This window comes from Panthera uncia, chromosome B1 (assembly GCF_023721935.1).
Source record: "Panthera uncia isolate 11264 chromosome B1, Puncia_PCG_1.0, whole genome shotgun sequence".
Classification (NCBI taxonomy): domain Eukaryota; kingdom Metazoa; phylum Chordata; class Mammalia; order Carnivora; family Felidae; genus Panthera; species Panthera uncia.
The window spans coordinates 129353114-129371717 of record NC_064811.1 but is presented as its reverse complement, the minus strand read 5'-3'; the positions used below and the strand labels follow the sequence as shown (position 1 = coordinate 129371717).

The 18604-nt window shown below is 37.1% G+C and overlaps 1 protein-coding gene across 4 annotated transcripts in view; it reads right to left on the bottom strand.

The window, feature by feature from the left end:
* Positions 1-11207: 11207 nt before the first annotated feature.
* RBM46 (RNA binding motif protein 46) overlaps positions 11208-18604 on the bottom strand; it is a 43677-nt gene continuing 36280 nt past the window's right edge. For 2 of the 4 annotated variants that reach the window (XM_049632329.1, XM_049632328.1), the window contains exon 5: positions 11208-11890. In XM_049632329.1, the coding sequence (XP_049488286.1) occupies positions 11691-11890 (200 nt within the window). In that variant the 3' untranslated portion in view covers positions 11208-11690. Of the gene's footprint in view, positions 11891-12848; positions 13002-18604 lie in introns of those variants that run through there. The other 2 variants (XR_007458154.1, XM_049632330.1) reach the window with 1 other exon arrangement.

Below are 18604 nucleotides of genomic sequence, written 5' to 3'. Positions count from 1 at the left end.
AAAAAACAGACTCTTAACTATAAAGAACAGATAACCACCCTTCCCAGAGGGTAGGGGGATGGGTGAAATAGGTGAAGGGGATTAAGAGTACACTCATCTTCATGAGGGCTGAGTAATGTATGGAATTGGTGGTGAATCACTGTATTGTACACCTGAAACCAAAACAACGCTGCATATTAACTATACTGGAATTACGATTAAAATTAAAATATTTTAGGGGCGCCTGGGTGGCTCAGTCAGTTAAGCGTCCGGCTTCGGCTCAGGTCATGATCTCGCGGTCTGTGGGTTCGAGCCCCGCGTCAGGCTCTGTGCTGACAACTCAGAGCCTGGAGCCTGTTTCAGATTCTATGTCTCCCTCTTCCTCTGACCCTCCCCTGTTCATGCTCTCTCTCAATCAGTCTCAAAAATAAATAAATGTTAAAAAAATTTTTTTTTTAATTAAAATATTTAAAAATTTTTTTAATACTTAAAAATTTATAAAAAAAAAGATTTGGGGATCAGGGGAATCACTCAGTCTATGTGTCAAGGTCCCCTTCTTTCTCAAAGAGGGTGCTAACCAGGATCTACCTGCTGTGGTTGGGAGTTTAACCCTCTCTGGAGTTAAGCTACTCTGACAATTAAGTCATAGGCCAGTCTGCACAGTCTTCTCTGAGCTCCCTCTTTAGAAGATGAGAGCCTCTTTATAAGATACCTAGGCCCTCTGGCTTTCACACTTAGTTTTCATTGCCTATTAAAATGCTCTCAGCCTTTCATCATCATTTTCTAGAATATCAGTCAAACTTACCCAGTGCCATCAAAATCCACTGTTCTTAAAATCATAATTTCCTCCCTACTTTTCAAATACCTGATACACTGCACCCTTTTCACCAGCACAGTGGAACCCTTTTCACCAGCACAGCATCCCAATTAACCACTAGTAAAAGTTTTAACCATTGGAGAACCAATGGGAGCAATCTGCACCCCACCTTGCAGAGATGGGTCTCTGTTATCAGCCCCACCTTGAGTGATCTAGCTCCAGAACCCATCCTTTTTTTTTTTTTAATGAAAAATTTTTTCCAATTTTTTTGAAAAATAATTGACCCACATCACCATATAAGGTATGATGGGTTTGGTTTACATATAATGTGAAATGATTACCACAGTAAGTTCAGTGATCCATCCGTCTTCTCATATAGGTACAATAAAAAGAAAAAAAACAAGAAAAAAAATTTCTCCTTGTGATGAGAACTCTCAGGATTTACTCTCTTAACAGCTTTCCCATGTATCATACAGTAGTGTTAGCTGTATTCATCATGCTGTACATTACATCTGTATTGCTTATTTATCTTTAACTGGAAGTTTATACTTTTTGACCACCTTCCTCCAATTTCCCCTCCCGCCACCCTCTGCTCTGGTAACCACAAGTCTAATCCCTTTTTTGAGGAGTTTATTTCTAATTTGTTTTGAGATTCCAAATACAAGCAAGGGCATAGAGTATTTGTCTTTCTCTGACTTATTTCACACAGCATAATGTCTTCAAGGTCCATGATGGTCTTGCAAATGGCAAGATTTCCTCATTTTTTATGGCTGAATAAAATTCCATTGGGTATATGTATTATAACTCAATTATTCCCTTATCCTTTGATACACACTTAGGTTGTTTCAATGTCTTGACTATTACAAATAATGCTGCTATGAACATGGAGGTGTAGCTATCTGGGGTTAGTGTTTTTGTTTCCTTTTGGATATACACCCAAAAGCAGAATTGCTGGATCATATGGTAGTTCTATTTGTAATTTTTTGAGGCTCTTCTGGACTGTTTTCCTTCGTAGTTGTACCAATTTAAAATCCTACCAACAGTACACCAGTGTTCCCTTTTCTCCACATCCACATCAGACAAGTGGAAAAATAGTTGCAGGCCAGACAATGACAATAGAGTTTAGACCTGGGTTGGTCATGGACGATTTGGGGCAAGGGTGATATCATCAGAAGTGGGCTGTGGGAAGATTATAATTATAGTGCCATCCATCACTCTAACATTCATTCAACTAACAGTTATTAAGAAATGTCAATGTATTATACCCGATGTTGTATGCACTTGGGTCCTTGCCCTCAAGGAAATAGGCAACAAACAAATACAATGCTGACAATATATAATTACAAACTTTGTCTATGGGAGGCAGTCTTTAATACCGGACTCAATCTAGAGGTTACTGTAATGGTCCAGACAGACAACAACAACTTAGTTCAGGCTCTGAGGAATGGCAGTGGCAGCTGAACAGGCCAGAAATAAAGCACGATATATCTGGACGTACAAGAAGACTGTGTGACTGATGGCAGTAAGAGAATCAGTATTTTAGGAACTAAGAGACGTGGTTAGTTGGATTACAGATGCGTTGAGTTTTCGTTAGCCACAGGATATCTAGAGGGATAGTATGAAGAAAAAGAAGGTCTAAATATTAAGAAGACATTTGGTAACACTCTGGGGTTTGAGGAGGAAAAGAAGAGCCTTATCAATTCACTTCATCTCACTGTAGTTCAGCTTCATTGTACTGCTAACATTACAGGGTCTGAAGGAGGATTTAAAAAAAAATAGGTGTGAAGACCCTTTGTAAATCGCACACAAGTAAATCTTTCTAAGAAATGGCCTCAAATGATACAGGAAGGTCAAAGCAAGCTGGCAAAGGCCTCCTGGTGCTGCCATTTGGTGGTAGAGGACCAGATAAAATATGAAGAGAGTAAAAGTGACTTCTCTTCTCGAGGCCCAAAGATAAAGTGACATGCCAATGATGTGCCCAACCTCGCTCTCTCGAAAACAAATATTTCAAAAATTATATTGAAGGAAGTCTTTATTTTTTAATACATTTTTCCTTTTTATAGAGAGAGAGTGTGAGAGCAGGGGAGAGGGACAGAGGGAGAGAAAGAGAGGAACACACAGAGAGAGAGAGAGAGACAGAGAGAGAGACAGAGAGAGAGACAGAGACAGAGAATCTCAAGCAGGCTCCACGGTCAGCATGAGCCAATGCAGGGCTCGTTCCCAGAGCCCTGGGATCATGACCTGAGCCGAAATCAAGAGTCAGACGCTCAACCAACTGAGCCCCCCGGGCACCCCGAAAGAAATCTTTAAAATACTTTCTTACCAAACGTTAATTTTTTTTTCTCTTTAAACTCGAAGCAAAAAACACTGTATTTTTCGCTTCTGTATCCCTGGCACCTAGCACAATGCCTCACACATGAGAGGCAGTCAATAAATAAGTTTTCACTGATGAAAATGCATGAGGAAGGTGATCCCTATTATACTCCTCGAATATCACATTTATTCCTTCAACCTTTTCCTCTGTCCTGGTAGCTCTCTCCAGTTCTTCATATAAACAAATTATAGTAGGTGGTCAGTTATGCTTTTAGACATCCAAACACTGTGTGTGCAATAAATATTAACTAAGATTGACTTAAGATAGCACATATTCTTTTAAAGTCCTTTTTTATTAAAAAAAATATATATATATGAGGTTATAGTTATCCTTCACCCAAGAAATATAGACTAGGAATCAAGCAAACACATGTGCAACTTTTTTATTTTCAAAAAGCACTCGCATTTTTACCAAGCCAGGTTGCTATGATATTGCAGATTTTCATTTTTCTTCTCCTCATAAACGGTAGGATGCTGCCCCCAGCAGGAAAACTTAGGTAATTTCCCAAGCTGTGATAGAAAGATACATCCTGAAATAGGTCATTACTTCTGCTGAGGAGAAAAAACTGCCCTGAAAAGGGTGCCTGAGAAAAGGCAATTTGGAGAAAATGGCCACTGAAGTGCAGTATTTTGTATAAATTTCAACAAATCTAGGTGAAGAGGAAACGCTCATTGTGTTCTCCTTCCCAGACCTCAAGCAAAAAGAAGAATGAAGCAGGAAACTTTCTCTTTCTCTGGTCTGGAGAATAAGCTGTGGCTTCTCTGATTGTTACAGAGCAAGAATATCTAAGGAGATGGCTGAGAAGGTGAAATAGCTTGGACTGATTCCTATAATGCTCTGACAATTCGAGGTTCATTTTCTGCCTGGGACTATTCTCCCATCTCGGAGTACACATGTTTATGTATTCAGCTTTAAACATTTTATTTGTTCCTCCGTCGGGGTTTTTTGTTTTGATAATTCATGTGAGGTAAGGATCTAATGGTATTTCTTTTCCAGCTTTTTAAGCATTTTGCCTAGATATATTTGACATTTCATCTGCATTGAACTACACAGGTTTCAAACTTAGAGCTCACTTTTTCACAAAAATGTTCACAATTTCAGATATTCAGTGAGTGGTAAAGGTAACCAACAATTGGGTAGAGATGGCCGTCCCATCCCAAAGACAGTGAGGGAAACAGAAACCATTCTAGATATTTCAAGCAGAAAAGGATTGAATACAGGAAACTGAGTGCTTGCAAAAATTGCTGGACAGAGCCCTAAGTCAGGAGCCCACCAGCGGCCAGTTTAGATTTCGAAGTGACGCTGCTCAGCCGCAATTCACACATCAGGTAGGTGCTGGTGATACTCTTACCTCAGCTGCTGCCGCCAAAACTGCCTCCCCGCTGCAAAGCTGATACCTACAGGGGCATCTGCTACTCAAAGCACACACATCTATCCAACTTTTCTCACCAGCAAGCACAACAGTAGGAAGACAGCCTCTACCTCACTTCCAAATTCCAAAGCTCCTGTGAGTCCATCTCTTGAGCAGAATCTCTTTATTTATTTTGAGAGAGAGAGAGAGAGAGAGAGAGAGAGAGCACAAGTGGAGGAGGGGCACACAGAGAGGTAGAGAGAGAGAATTGCAAGCAGGCTCCATGCTGTCAAGGGAGAGCCCGACATGGTGCTCAAACTCACAAACCATGAGATCATGACCTGAGCCACAATCAAGAGTCGGATGCTTAAACGACTGAGCCACTCAGGCGCCCCCCCCCCCCCCCCCAGTTCATGAGCAGAATCTTAATCAAGTCCAGAACCATAGGTGCAAAGGATCCTGGAAAACGTAGTTGCTAGCCTCCATCCTTTTACGATACAGGAGAGAATAAAGAAGAACATACGTGAAGCCAATTGCCAGGAATATCGTACCCAGGATACCACCTGATCTTACAAGTGAGAAAAGAAAAGCTTCCCCTGGATTCTTCCCTCTTCCTCAACTTCTACATCCAGTCACTTCCCAAGTTATCTTCTAAGTACATCGTCTTCCTTCCGGCTCAACTGCCATGTCATACACAGCCCAGGCTGCTGTCATCTATCACCTGGATTACTGGCATGGCTTCCTAACCAGGCTTTTTCAAGGCCTCGACCATCACCAACTTGTCTTCGAAACTGCCTTTCTGAGATGCGAATTCTTTTGTCAGTTGCAGGCTGTTTGGTACCTGGTTTCCCGTGAGCTACAGAATAAAGCACAAGCTCCTCTAAATGGCTCACAAGGCCCCTCATGACCTGACAGCTACCTTCCTCCCCAAGCTTACGCCAGATTCCCTCCTAGCTCTCGTCCCTCTGCCAGTCCTGCCGTTTACCCTCCAACCACTCCAAATTTCTAATTCCCTGCATGCGCTCTGCGGCCTCACAATGCCATCTTCACACGTTACTTTTCTAACTGGCACACCACGTCCTCCTCTGCCTAGAGAATAATTTTTGCTCGTTCACACACCAGATTATCCAGAATTATTTATGTAACACCTAAGATCATTAATCACTATGTACTATTTCGGTGCCTATATTGGGGAACTTAAAAGGCCAGAGAGTAGATGCTCTCAAGTGGAACTGGCGTAAGATGCCCTAGGCATTCAATTCAAGGGCCAAATATCCTTCAGTAGATGACAGTTTGGTTTACATTCCTCTCTCCAATGTTCTCTGAAGGTTTCCTTTTAAGCGTTACTTAAAGAACATCTTACAGAGCGCGTTTGTAAATGAGTACCTAGTTACCAACTCAGAGCTGAAGTGTTTTACCTTAACGTCTGTGCTGTCTAGGATTTTGTGCAATCCTCGTGTTCACCTAATTTATTGAGGACTGGATATTGGTGTGGACACTTAGGGTTCTCAGTAAGATCTCTGTTACCAAGCAATCTAGAAGTTTGACCTAGAGAGAGCGTTTATATATTGGCTTCTCAGTGCTGCCTATTCTATGAGCTCCAAGAGAAGAGGGACAAATGTACGCTCATCATTGTAAACCCAACACTAATTACAACAGGAATAAGTAGGCATAAAATACATTGCTGCAGAATGAATGAATATAAGGGGTCTGCATATTGAGTACATGAGATCTTCAAGATGAACTCAGTCCAATGACAGGTGAGAAGTGACACCAGTGCCCAGTAGCACTTGGTAACAGCACTACTGCTATTCTTCCTGAGAATGGCTTCTACTGCTGGTTTTGGAAGGTCGGTATCATGGCATAAAAGATCGTCGTGAAGAATGTTTAAATGTGGAGAGACACTTTGCTTATATAAATACCTTTTAAAACTTTATGTTCGTCTGCCTTACTTTATCATCTATTCCTATGACATATTGGAGAAATGAAGAAACTGCCTTTCCAAGGCTTGCGTGGACATACCAGAGTTTGTTTTTTCGGCAGTTTCACAGTTGGGGTGGGTTTCCGGCTACTTCACCCGGAGGCCCTCTATCCCTATTTTCTTGTAGTTTTCCAGGTACCTCGACACCTCTTGCTCTCCGTAAAGGGTTGCAACAGCTCAAAAAATAACTCCCCTGGAATTTGATGCCCATATGTATTTTTATTTACATCAACATTGGAAACTGTAGTATTCTCTAGTTATGCTGAAAGTATGGATCATGTTGTGTGGTCTTACTTGCTTTTGTTACTGTTCGGGATAGTTTCTAGAGGATGCATAAAGAGATTTGGATGTGGGAGACTTCTATTATCCTTAGAATACTGGGTTCCAATTTTTTTTCCCCATAAGCAATTGATTTTAGAAACCCTGCATGTTACAAGAGATTAAGGGATGGCAGCATGGCAATAAGAATACTTGAGACTGTCATACATCATTTCTACTTAACAGCAGTGTGACTGGACATGTTCAACCTTATGAGTTTGGTGATTAAGTAATAACCCAGTTCACAGTAGTCTGTATTAAGGCCTAATCATTAGCTAATGGGTGTTTCTCAAAAGGCAAATTATTCATCTCAGAGAACCTGGCTTTGTTCCAAATCCCAGGGGTCTTCTTCAGTATGCGTCATACACAATTAGTGATGTATTTTAAATGCACTGGACCCGTTGAGTCAAAAGCAGTGAAGTGCATAGCTACTTGTATTGTTGCATTTACCACCGGGGTGTGTTTTGTCCTGGATCCCTACTCAAAACCCAACTTCTTCAAACTTTAACATTTATTCATTTTTGAGAGACAGAGGGCACAAGCAGGGTAGGGGCAGATAGAGAGGGAGACAGAATCCAAAACAGGCGCCAGGCTCCAAGCTGTCAGCACAGAGCCCGACGAGGGACTCGAACCCATAAACTGTGAGTTCATGACCTGAGCTGAATCAGACGCTTAACTGACTGAGCCATCCAGGCGCCCCTCAAAACCAAACTTCTTATCACTGATCATTGTAGCTTTTCCTAATGTATTTGTGTTCAGATTATAGTTCACTAGAGATCTTCATTTTGGCTCTGAGAAGTTATATGTTTTTTCACTTTTTTAAAAGATGAGGGGTGCCTGGGTGGATCAGTTGGTTAAGTGTACGACTTAGGCTCAGGTCATGATCTCACAGTTCATGGGTTCAAGCCCCACATCAGGCTCTGAGCTGACAGTGCAAAGCCTGCTTGGGATTCTCTCCCCCTCTCTCTGCCCCTGCCTGACTTGTGCTTTCTCTCTCTCTCTCAAAATAAATAAATAAACTTAAAAAAATTAAGATACCTGATCGGTAGGTAGATAGACAAACGGATAATCACATTGTGTCTGGGGTAAAGGGAACTTTTAAAGTGTGATCTTATCTGCTTTCTCATAATCACTTAGTTTTTCGTATACCCTTCCACTGTTTGGTATGCAAATATAAGCACACACAAATGTTTTCTTCCTCTATACCCAAAATACAACATATTATATTACACATATTTCTGAAACTTGCTCTTTTTCACTTAACATTGTCTCTTTCTCTGCCTATTCATACATTCTATCCATTTTTCTCTCAGTGGATGCTTTTTGATATTTAGAAATTAATATTAGAGATTAGCCTTTTGTGAAAATTACTTGCAATTCTTATTCACATTTATCATTTGTCTTTTGATGAATGGTACTTTCTTGCCATGCAGACTTTTTTTAATTTTTTTTTAATGTTTATTTATTTTTGAGACCAAGAGAGACAGAACATGAGCAGGAGAGGGGCAGAGAGAGAGGGAGACACAGAATCGGAAGCAGGCTCCAGGTTCTGAGCTGTCAGAACAGAACCCGACACGGGGCTTGAACTCACAAGCCGTGAGATCATGACCTGAGCCGAAGTCGGACGCTTAACCGACCGAGCCACCCAGGCGCCCCTACCATGCAGATTTTTTAAATTGGACTTATCAATCTTTTCTAGAATGACTACTAGATTTTGAGTCATAGTTAGAAAAATCTTTCCCAATGTAACCATTGTAAAAGAATTAAACTAGAGAATAAGGCTAAACTTTCTGCATAACCTTTTGATCTGTTTACAAGGGATTTTATGCAAAATGGATCATGGCTACATAATAGGACCTACTTCTCAGCCATGGTCCCTTGCACAGATAATGTGATAAAGGACTGTCTTTAGAACTGTTTCCCTGACCAATGAGCTATATCAAATAGCTAAGAGGTTTATCAATAACAGCTTGTGGTCTACGAACTCAGGAAGTCCTTATTTGAAACAAAGGCCTTATACAGCCTATAAGAATTAAAGCAGGAAATAATTAGCAGCTATGTTCACAAGCTAAATGAAATTTCATATGAAGTCTGAACAAAATTAATTGCTCATTTATAATATATACATGGAGTGTTTGACATGAATGTACTGACTTTCTAGATTTCTGCTTGAAGGGAGAAGAGATGAAACACTGAAATTAATAGTATATGATGTATATAATTATATCCAAATAATATCACCTCCCATTTTTGAGTGCCTTCTATTTGTCAGATGTTTTACTTTTAACATTATAACGTACAGATCGCCATTTTAGAAATGGAAGAGTATGACCCAGACAGATCAATAAACTGTGCCCAAGTTCAAAGAACTGTTACTTGGCAGAAATAAGCCAAAGCTTACATATTTTCCATATTACTATGGGTCTCCATATACACTATGTGGCTGGTAAGCTTTCTCAATTGCCTCTGTGTGTGTGTGTGTGTGTGTGTGTGTGTGTGTGTGTATTTTAATGAAAATGTGGGATCTTGTATTATGATGATTTGGACCACTACAAACATTTCTATGAAAAACTATAGTAATGTGTTTATTCTGGCTTGGAGTCTGAGTAACCTCTGTATCCCAAGGATATTAGCACAGTAGCTGACTGAATAAACATTCCATGTTTGCTGAAGGAGTGATATGAGCCTATAAATCATGGTAATTAAGTTGCAAAATCCACACAATTCACAGTTATGTCAGGAAAAAAATTAATTTTGGTTTAGTATCTATGTTCATTTAAATTAGAAAATCTAAAGTAATAACCTGGAAAGTATTGCATATGGTTATATGGAATGAGCCTTCTATACAGAGTGTGAGAAAAATGAGACTAAAGTTGACCCCTGAACAACATGGGAGGTTAGGAGTGCCAACCGACCCCCCAACACATAGTTGAAACTCCACATATAAGCTTTGACTCCCTCAAAACTTAACTAAGAGCCTACTGTTATCTGAAGCCTTACCAGTAATATAAAGTCTATTAACACACATGTATTACATGTATTATACACTATATTCTTACACTAAAGTAAGCTAGAGGAAAGAAAAAAATCATAAGAGAAAATACATTTACAGTACTGTACTGTATAAAAAATCCTTGTGTAAGTGAATCTGCCCAGTTCAAATCTGTGTTGTTCAAGGGTCAACTGTAATTTACTCTCCACATAACCTCTTTATTTTTTTTTAAATGTTTACTTATTTGAGAGTGAGAGGGAGTGAGCAGGGGAGGGGCACGGAGAGAAGGAGACAGAGAATCCCAAGCAGGGTCCACACTGTCAGCACAGAGCCCAACAGCGGGCCTCAAACTCATGAACCACGAAATCATGACCTGAGCCAAAATCAAGAGTTGGTCGCTTAACGGACTGAGCCACCCAGGCAACCTTCCATATAACTTCTGCTACAAACTTTAAGCTAGGAGAAGAAATTATCTACAACTATTTCATATTCTGTGTATGCAAATTCCATGTCCTCTGCAGCTATAGAATGAGTTAATCAACAGAGTTAACAGTTGGTATCTAAGAGTAGAAAAATTTTCATTTCATTTTCAATTATGTAAACCATCATTAGAAATTCATTATAGGGGCACCTGGGTGACTCAGTTGGTTAAGTGTCTGACTTTAGTTCAGGTCATGATCTCATGGTCCATGGATTTGAGCCCCACGTTGGGATCTGTGCTGACAACTAGGAGCCTGGAGCCCACTTCAGATTCTGTATGTCTCTCTCTTTCTCTGCCCCTCCCCTGCTCCCACACTCTCTCTCTCTAAGATAAATAATAAACATTAAAAAAATTTTTTTGAAAAGAAATTATAAATATACCTTACCAAACCATTAAACACTCAAAATGACTGGATTCATTAAGTATTAATTAAGTAAAAGAAGGAAACTTCACTGGCTTTACCAACAAAATATGTCTATTGGCTCCCGAAAACGATTTTGGTTACTGTGTTTCACCAAACTAACAATCTTCTGTATACAATATCCTTTGCTTTGGTCCCATGAAAAGCTCAAAGTGATTGTGAGAGCTAATTTTTTTGTGCTTACTAATAAACAAAAATAAAACACATGCGTATTAGAAGCATCACATATTTAATGTCAAAGAATCTGAATTCAAGTACAAAAATTAAACAACACATGATTTCAACATTAAAAAACCCTTAACACTTATTATTCAAACAACTATACAGTGAATGTCAAAAACAAAAGAAGCATAACTATAAAAACCTGAAATACATTAACAGCAAAATTATAATTTATTACTATAACAATTAACTAAAATATTTATAGTTGTTTTCAAGGACCACAATGGTATACTGCTTTTTCTTGGTACTGCATAAAATTTGCATCTTAATCTTTTGTCCCTTCATTACTTTCTACATAATAGTTAGATGCTTCTGGTTATATAATTCTTATAATCTCTAATATAGATAGTGATCCTTGGTAATCAAATCTAGTATAACCATTCTCTGCAAGTGCTTAAATATTTGTGAAATGCTATTTAGCAAAATTATTATGCAAAAATTTAACATAAACTACTGGGTTCTATTTCCCACTCAGGAATTAGAAGTATTTAAAATCCCAAAAGTTTAAAAAGAATAGTAGTTTGCTATACCTTTATCAAGGGTAACCACTGAATAACTTTTTAAACTTAGCATTTTTATAAGTTCTAGAACTGTAGGTTATTCAGAATTACGGCTGATGTTTCCTATGTTGAAATAAATATATATTTATCATTTTAAAACCAAATGTGTAAACCCGATTCTAAAATGAAACTAAAGTATTTTAGTTTGCATGCTTTACAAAGAAACTTTCATACTCATGTTTACAATATCTTCTTCAGAAGAATGAGGCCTGATTGGAGATATATAGTCGCTGTCCAACATGGCTGCCATTAGCAAGTGATATTGTTGGTGACAAGGGATAGCTTGGATAAGAACAAGGCCTTGAAGTATAAGGAAGCACGCTGGGAGTCGCAGAAGAGAGGGTAGCACTAACAGGGGAAAGACTATTTATTGAGCTGCGACGGAAATTGTAGTCTGTAAATAAATACATGAACAATTATGCTGCACATCTTTATGGATACAAATTTAATTCAAAGAGACAAAGCGTTAAAACTATAATCACAGTTTAACATAATGTCCTAACATCCGAAATCCTGCTAATACTATTTTGCTGGTAAAGACTGAGCATTCACTGCATTGCAAGTTCTGATAGTTTTATCAGCCAGTATTACGTTTCTTTCACTGACTCAGCGCTTCAGAGATATTACTAGAATGCATTCTTGTATATCTTTTTCTTACATATCTTTCAATTATAAGCTTTGTGTCTTTTTGATCACAGAAAAAAAAAGAGAACCTCTGATTTCTCTTGCTCCACAATGAAGCTCCTTTTAAATTTGGTTCTGATGCTAAGGGGTAGTCCATGGAGAAAAGATAAAAAACAGCAAATTCATATTTGCTTATTTTTTCTTGAAACTGTATTAGGCATCAAACCAGCCGAAGCATTCTCCCCTGGACTGCAAAAACATTTGGTGTAAACTAACTAACCAATATTTCATTATTTAAATACTAATATAAACGTTTGTATTAACTCAATACACCAATTTAACATTAGAGTTCCTACTTGTACCATAAAACAATAAAATGAATCATGTTTATAAAATTAACTTCAAGAAACCATTATCAACTTATAGTATAGAAAAACCCAAAAATTAAAACCGAATTATTTTTTTAAAAACCAATTATATTTGAAATATTACTATTCCACAATAAACATTCATCTTATGCACCAATAATTTCCTGCTTCATTAATTATAATGTTTATATATGTTTATGAATATTAAAGACCAAATTGGTAAATCCTGTACTTTCCAAAAACTCAACTATGTTCTTTAGGGTAGTAAAAGCCAAGGGTCTGACAATGACTATAAAATGATTATTTATAAAAGTCATGGTGTTTCTAGGAAGGAAAGAAAAGGAATTAGGTAATCCAATGTACAAATAAGGGTTTTTTTCTATATTTTCCTGGTATTATAGATGAGGCCTAAAACATTGAGCATTAACTGAATGTTGTCATGGGACTTAATATTTAGCCAACAGCAATGAGACCAACTGCAGGAGAGTAAGCTCAAGCAACATCAGTAAGGACCTAGTTAAGAAAAAAAATGGAAAAAACAAAAATCAGTTAAAGATAGGTTTAATTTCTAGCACCATAAAACTCTTAACTTTATTAATTTTATAATCTTTTTATTTTTTATTAATGGTACCCATAAGATTAATAAAAGCAGTCTGTTCCAAGAAGAAAAATACATTAAAAATATCCAGTTCAAAATATTTTCAGCATTTTGAAATTGGATAAAGAATTACTCTGATACCATTTGCTTTTCTAATATCCAAAGTAGGATAAGTAGGTATCACAGAATTATTTTTCTTCTCTTAAAGGATCCACTTTGCCTGAAGGGTATGGTATTTAGTATTGACAGAAACCTTAATGCTCCTATAACTCAATTGCTTAAAAAAAAAAAGTTCTGATTCTCTCCTCCTAAAGATTATTACACAAATATAGTCAATTCCTTATTAGCCATGTATCTACAATACAACTAGCTCTTTCAATTTTTAACAATGCAGTCACAGACAATATGATTTAGAAAAACAGATCTTTTAACTGTTAGACTTCTCAGGGAAAATGTAGTTTTCAGAGAAATTACTTTCACTTGGGGCTGACATCCATGCAACAGTTAATGCAACCTATTCACTGAAATATAAATAAAAGAGGTATCTTCAGGAAATCATTTCACAAAGAAGACAGCCAGGCAATTGGCTACTGGCATAGTACTTAGGTCTGAAAATGGGCATTCCTAATGGTCTCCTAGGTAAAAACACACTAATCAGCTGTGGTCTTCTCACATTTCTAAAGAGACTAAAATACAAAATTAAATGTTGATTTTGAAGACTTTATTCATATAGGATAAACCAAGAAAAAAAAATTTCCTCCTGATACTACAAAGCTTAAGAAATGAAAGCTTCAATGTTTGTTAAGATTTTACAAGCATTTCAAAAATAAATTTTATTGCAATGTAAGAATCTAAACATATTCAGAAAAACACATCTGGGTGATTAGAAAACACATTATCAAATAGTAACTAGTGACATAAACCTAGAAAAGTCATGTTTTCCTTAGCTCTAACACACAATCACAGAAAATAAAAATCAGAAAGAATCACTGACTTTTATGAAATAACAAATTAATAAGTGAGTCAAAATTCCTACCACATACTTAACTTGCCCATCCCTGGTTTTGTTTCCCAATGAACATCCTTAGCTCTTCAATCCCACTGTTTCTGCCTCAGACTGGGATCTATACTCCCCTTTCCCTTTCTGAAGGGAATGATACGAGTTTTACACTCAGAATTACTCAACTGTCTTAATATTCTTTTTAAATTAAGGTACAATTTACATACAATAAAATGCATACATCCTACGTGTTCATTTCAATGAGTTTTGATAATTGTATAAACTTATGCAAACAATACCTAAAACAAGATCTAACACATATCCACCAATCCAGAAGCTCCCTGTGCTCCCTTTCAATCAATAGCCCTTCTGTTGGAGGCAACCACTTTCTGATTTCTCACTATAGCTTAGATTTGCCTATCCTTCAACTTCACATAAAATGTATTTTTTAAGTTCTTTTTATGTCCAGCTTCTTTCTCTCAATATAATTTCTAAGATTCATCCATGTATGTCATGTATGTCAGTAGTTTATTCCTTTTTTATTGTTCATCAGTATTCTGTTGTATGTATATACCATGTTTTTTATCCATTTACCTGTTGACAGATAAATATTTGAGCTGTTTCTAAACTCTATTACGAATAAAGCTACTATGAGCATTCTTCCACAATTCTTTTTGTGGATATATGTTTTCATTTATTTTGGGTAAATAACTGGGATTAAAATTATTGAATCATAGGGCAAATAGATACGGCTGCACCATTCTCCATGGTGTGACCATTTTACATTCACACCAGTAAACTATGAGAGCTCAGGCTGCCCCACATCTTCACCAACATTTGGTATTTATTGCTAGAGTTTTTAATCAGACCATTCCAGTAATGTGAAATGGTATCTCATTTTGGTTTTAATTTGGATTTCCCTTGTGACTAATAATGTATTCAGTGCCCATCTGAATATGTTCTTTAGTAAGATATATATCCAAGCCTTTTGTTCATTTTTATTGGCTTGACTTTCTATTGTTGCTTATTATTAATAAAGTTTTTAACTAATCAAATTCTCTAATTCAAAATCATAAACCAGGGATCGGTTGAGTCCTCAGTAGCTTCTAATTCCAACCACCTCTTTTCACTGAAAAATGACACAGACAAAAGACGGTTGATTAAGTGACCGTTCAATACTCCCAATGTTGAAGAAAAACAAGTTAAAAATTAGGCCTCCTAATTCCTAGGAAACTACTCTACTTGACCAAACTTTTTCACTCTGGCAATCTTGAGGAAAGTATATCAAGAGGTTGTCATGGCTAGGGGAACAGAAATACAGTAGATGGTGCGCTAAGCTACCTGGCTGCAGCTTGCACCTGTCCAGCCCGACACTTGCATTTCAACCCACACAGCTCTGCATTCCCTTGGTTTTTTTATATGCTAAATGTTATCTAATAATTTCATTTGAAGAAAAGGCCCTTTACAAAAGAAAAAAATGTGTGAGAGTAACTTGGTCTAATACAGAGATAGCATTTTGATCAAATCCTCTAGAATTCTGTATTTATATCTTGAATGAATATAAACATTTTCACAGAATAACTTTGATCTATATAAAGACCAGCATATAGGCTTAACCTTACGTGCCAACTCTAATCAAGTAGTATGGCTAAAAGGATCCCAAATTCCAAATGATTTGGAAGCTGAGTCTAGAATGAGCAGGAAAGTGAATAGTTAGTAACTGTTGTGCCACTGACACGGGAGCAAGTGCAGAGACTGGCGGCACATTCACCACCTACTTGTCAATCCCACTTTTGTAAGCGATGTAAGTTGGTCTACTACATTTCTCTGTCCAACACAAGAGATGAATACCACCAGTACATTTCTCAGTGAAAATCTATGCAATGGACGTAAACTGCTTTACTCCATTTGTGTCTAGTTTTTTTGTTTGTTTTTAATTGTCTTACACATCTTGAGCAAACACCATGGATTCTCTGCTTTTCTGCTTCATATAAAGAGAGAGGAATTCCTTAATAGAGACCTTAAGTTGTGTTCAATGAAAGTGTCTTCTTATATACTTATTTTGGCTTTTTCTTTTTTTTTTTTTTTTTTTTTAATTTTTTTAACATTTATTTATTTTTGAGACAGAGAGAGACAGAGCATGAACAGGGGAGGGGCAGAGAGAGAGGGAGACACAGAATCGGGAGCAGGCTCCGGGCTCTGAGCTGATAGCTCAGAGCCCGACGCGAGGCTCGAACTCGCGGACCGCGAGATCGTGACCTGAGCTGAAGTCGGACACCTAACCGACTGAGCCACCCAGGCGCCCCTTGGCTTTTTCTTTTAGTTCGTTTCTAACCACACTCTTCAATTTTCCGTTAATAAGTATATTCCTCATAATTGTTTTTTTCTTCTTGTTAACTATTTAAGTTCTACCTTCACATCCACTCCCTCTTTCTGATGTACCCTTTTTAGGTGTACAATTCAGTGTTTTTTTAAAACATTCACGAAGTTGTGCAACCAACACCACTATCCTTTCTCACCTTAAGGTGATTTTCATCACCTTAAACAAAAACTTTACCTATTAGCAGTCACCACCCCCCCAAACTCTCCCCCAGGCCTAGCAACCACTAGTTGCTAATTTTTCTGTTTCTATTGATTTGCCTATTCTGGATTTTTGATATAAATGGGATCATACAATTCATGTCATCTTTTTTTAACTGACTTCTTAACATAACATTTTCAAGGTTCATCCATGTTGTAGTATATATGAGAACTTCATTCATTTTTATATCTCTTGTGTGAACATACCACATTTTGTTTATCCAATCAGTCAACGGACATTTACTTTGTTTCTACCTGTTGGCTGTTATGAATAATGCTGCTAAGGAATAATGTGTACAAAATTTTGTATGGACACATGTTTTCCATTCTCTGGAGTAAATAACTAGAAATGGGATATGCTGGGTCATATGGTAATTTTCCCAATGTTTATTTATTTATTTTGAGTGTGTGAGAGAGAGAAAGAGAGGGAGAGAGCACAGTGTGCACACAGGAACAGGGATAGGGACAGAGAGAGAGGGAGAGCAAAATTCCCAAGAAGGCTCTGCACTGTCAGCACAGAGCCCAACGTGGGGCTCAACCTCACCACCATGAGATCATGGCCTGAGCCAAAATCAAGAGTTGGGAGCTCAACTGACTGAACTACCCAGGTGCCCCATCAAATGGTAATTTTATGTTTAACTTTTTTAGGTACTGCCAAACTGTTTTCCAAGAAAGCTATACTGTTTTACCCTCCCAAAAGCAATGAATAAGAATGAACCACCTGATTACTTTGATCTACAAAATGCATTTCTCCCATGCCTTTAACACATATCCCTACCTTTAATACATATTTGAATCACTTCTTTAGATTTCTTTGGGATCTTTATTAAAATGTCTTTAAAAATTTCCTCACGTCACCATTTTATTATTTCAATTTCTAACATTCAAACAGCCATAACTGAAATGACTCAGTTACTTTCTTTCACTGTACTCTAGCTGCCAAAGCGTTTTTTTTAACAGGATTGTACATACCGCAACACAAAAACATGACTGGGTTTAAACAGAGATTTTAAATACTATATTATAATGTAAATAACATTTATCATTATTTTGTACTCTCCATCCTAGTAAAAAATACCAAGAGCTAACTATGAAGCAGAGGAAGGAATTTTCAAAATTGCTAATTATTAAACAACTTTTAGCCTATGACATACTTAAAAGTCATTAACTAGAAATTTTTAAGTAACACTTTTGGCTAATACATGAGTTATTAATATTATCAATACAACAGTTATTATCAAATTTACTGGCATTTTTACCTCATTTACTTTCCTTATTGCAATTAAATTCTGACCAAAAAACCCTATTTTTATCCTCTACTTAATTTTTGCTATAGGCGACTGACAGCAAAGAGCAAGAGGAAACATGAAGTGACCAATGTTTTTTTTACAAGAAAGACTAGGCTCACAGAGTAACTTAGGTCAGTTCTTCTGTTTTAAGAGGATTTTTAGGAGGCTTTGAGAATGCTAATCTTAGTAATGGCAGCTGGATAAGAATGAAAGTTATTATCTCTAACTCCTTTCTTATAAAGTATAAGTTTGTTAGTTCTCTGTTTTTACTAGAGTAATTATATTTCTCAGATTCAGTTTTGGGGTAGGGTAAAAATCATCTGCTTTTGTTTTTAATTCAAGTAATTTTTTTTTAATTCACAAGGTTGTTTTTCCATATAATTTTGAAAGAATAATTTGGGTTTCAAATTCTTACTGTGAAACTTTTGACAGCACATAACAATTTAAATAAACATAATTGTCAGATATCTGTAATTTTATTTTTAAGAAATTAAAACTTTCATTCCAAATTATCTAAAGATTGTAACTTAAACTTTCAAAAACAAAGGTCTGAAATTCTAGCAAAAGCACACTAATAATATACAGTGCCAGCAATCAGGTCACCTGGGAAAGGAGGCCGAAGGAGTAACATTACATTAGGGATGTCAGA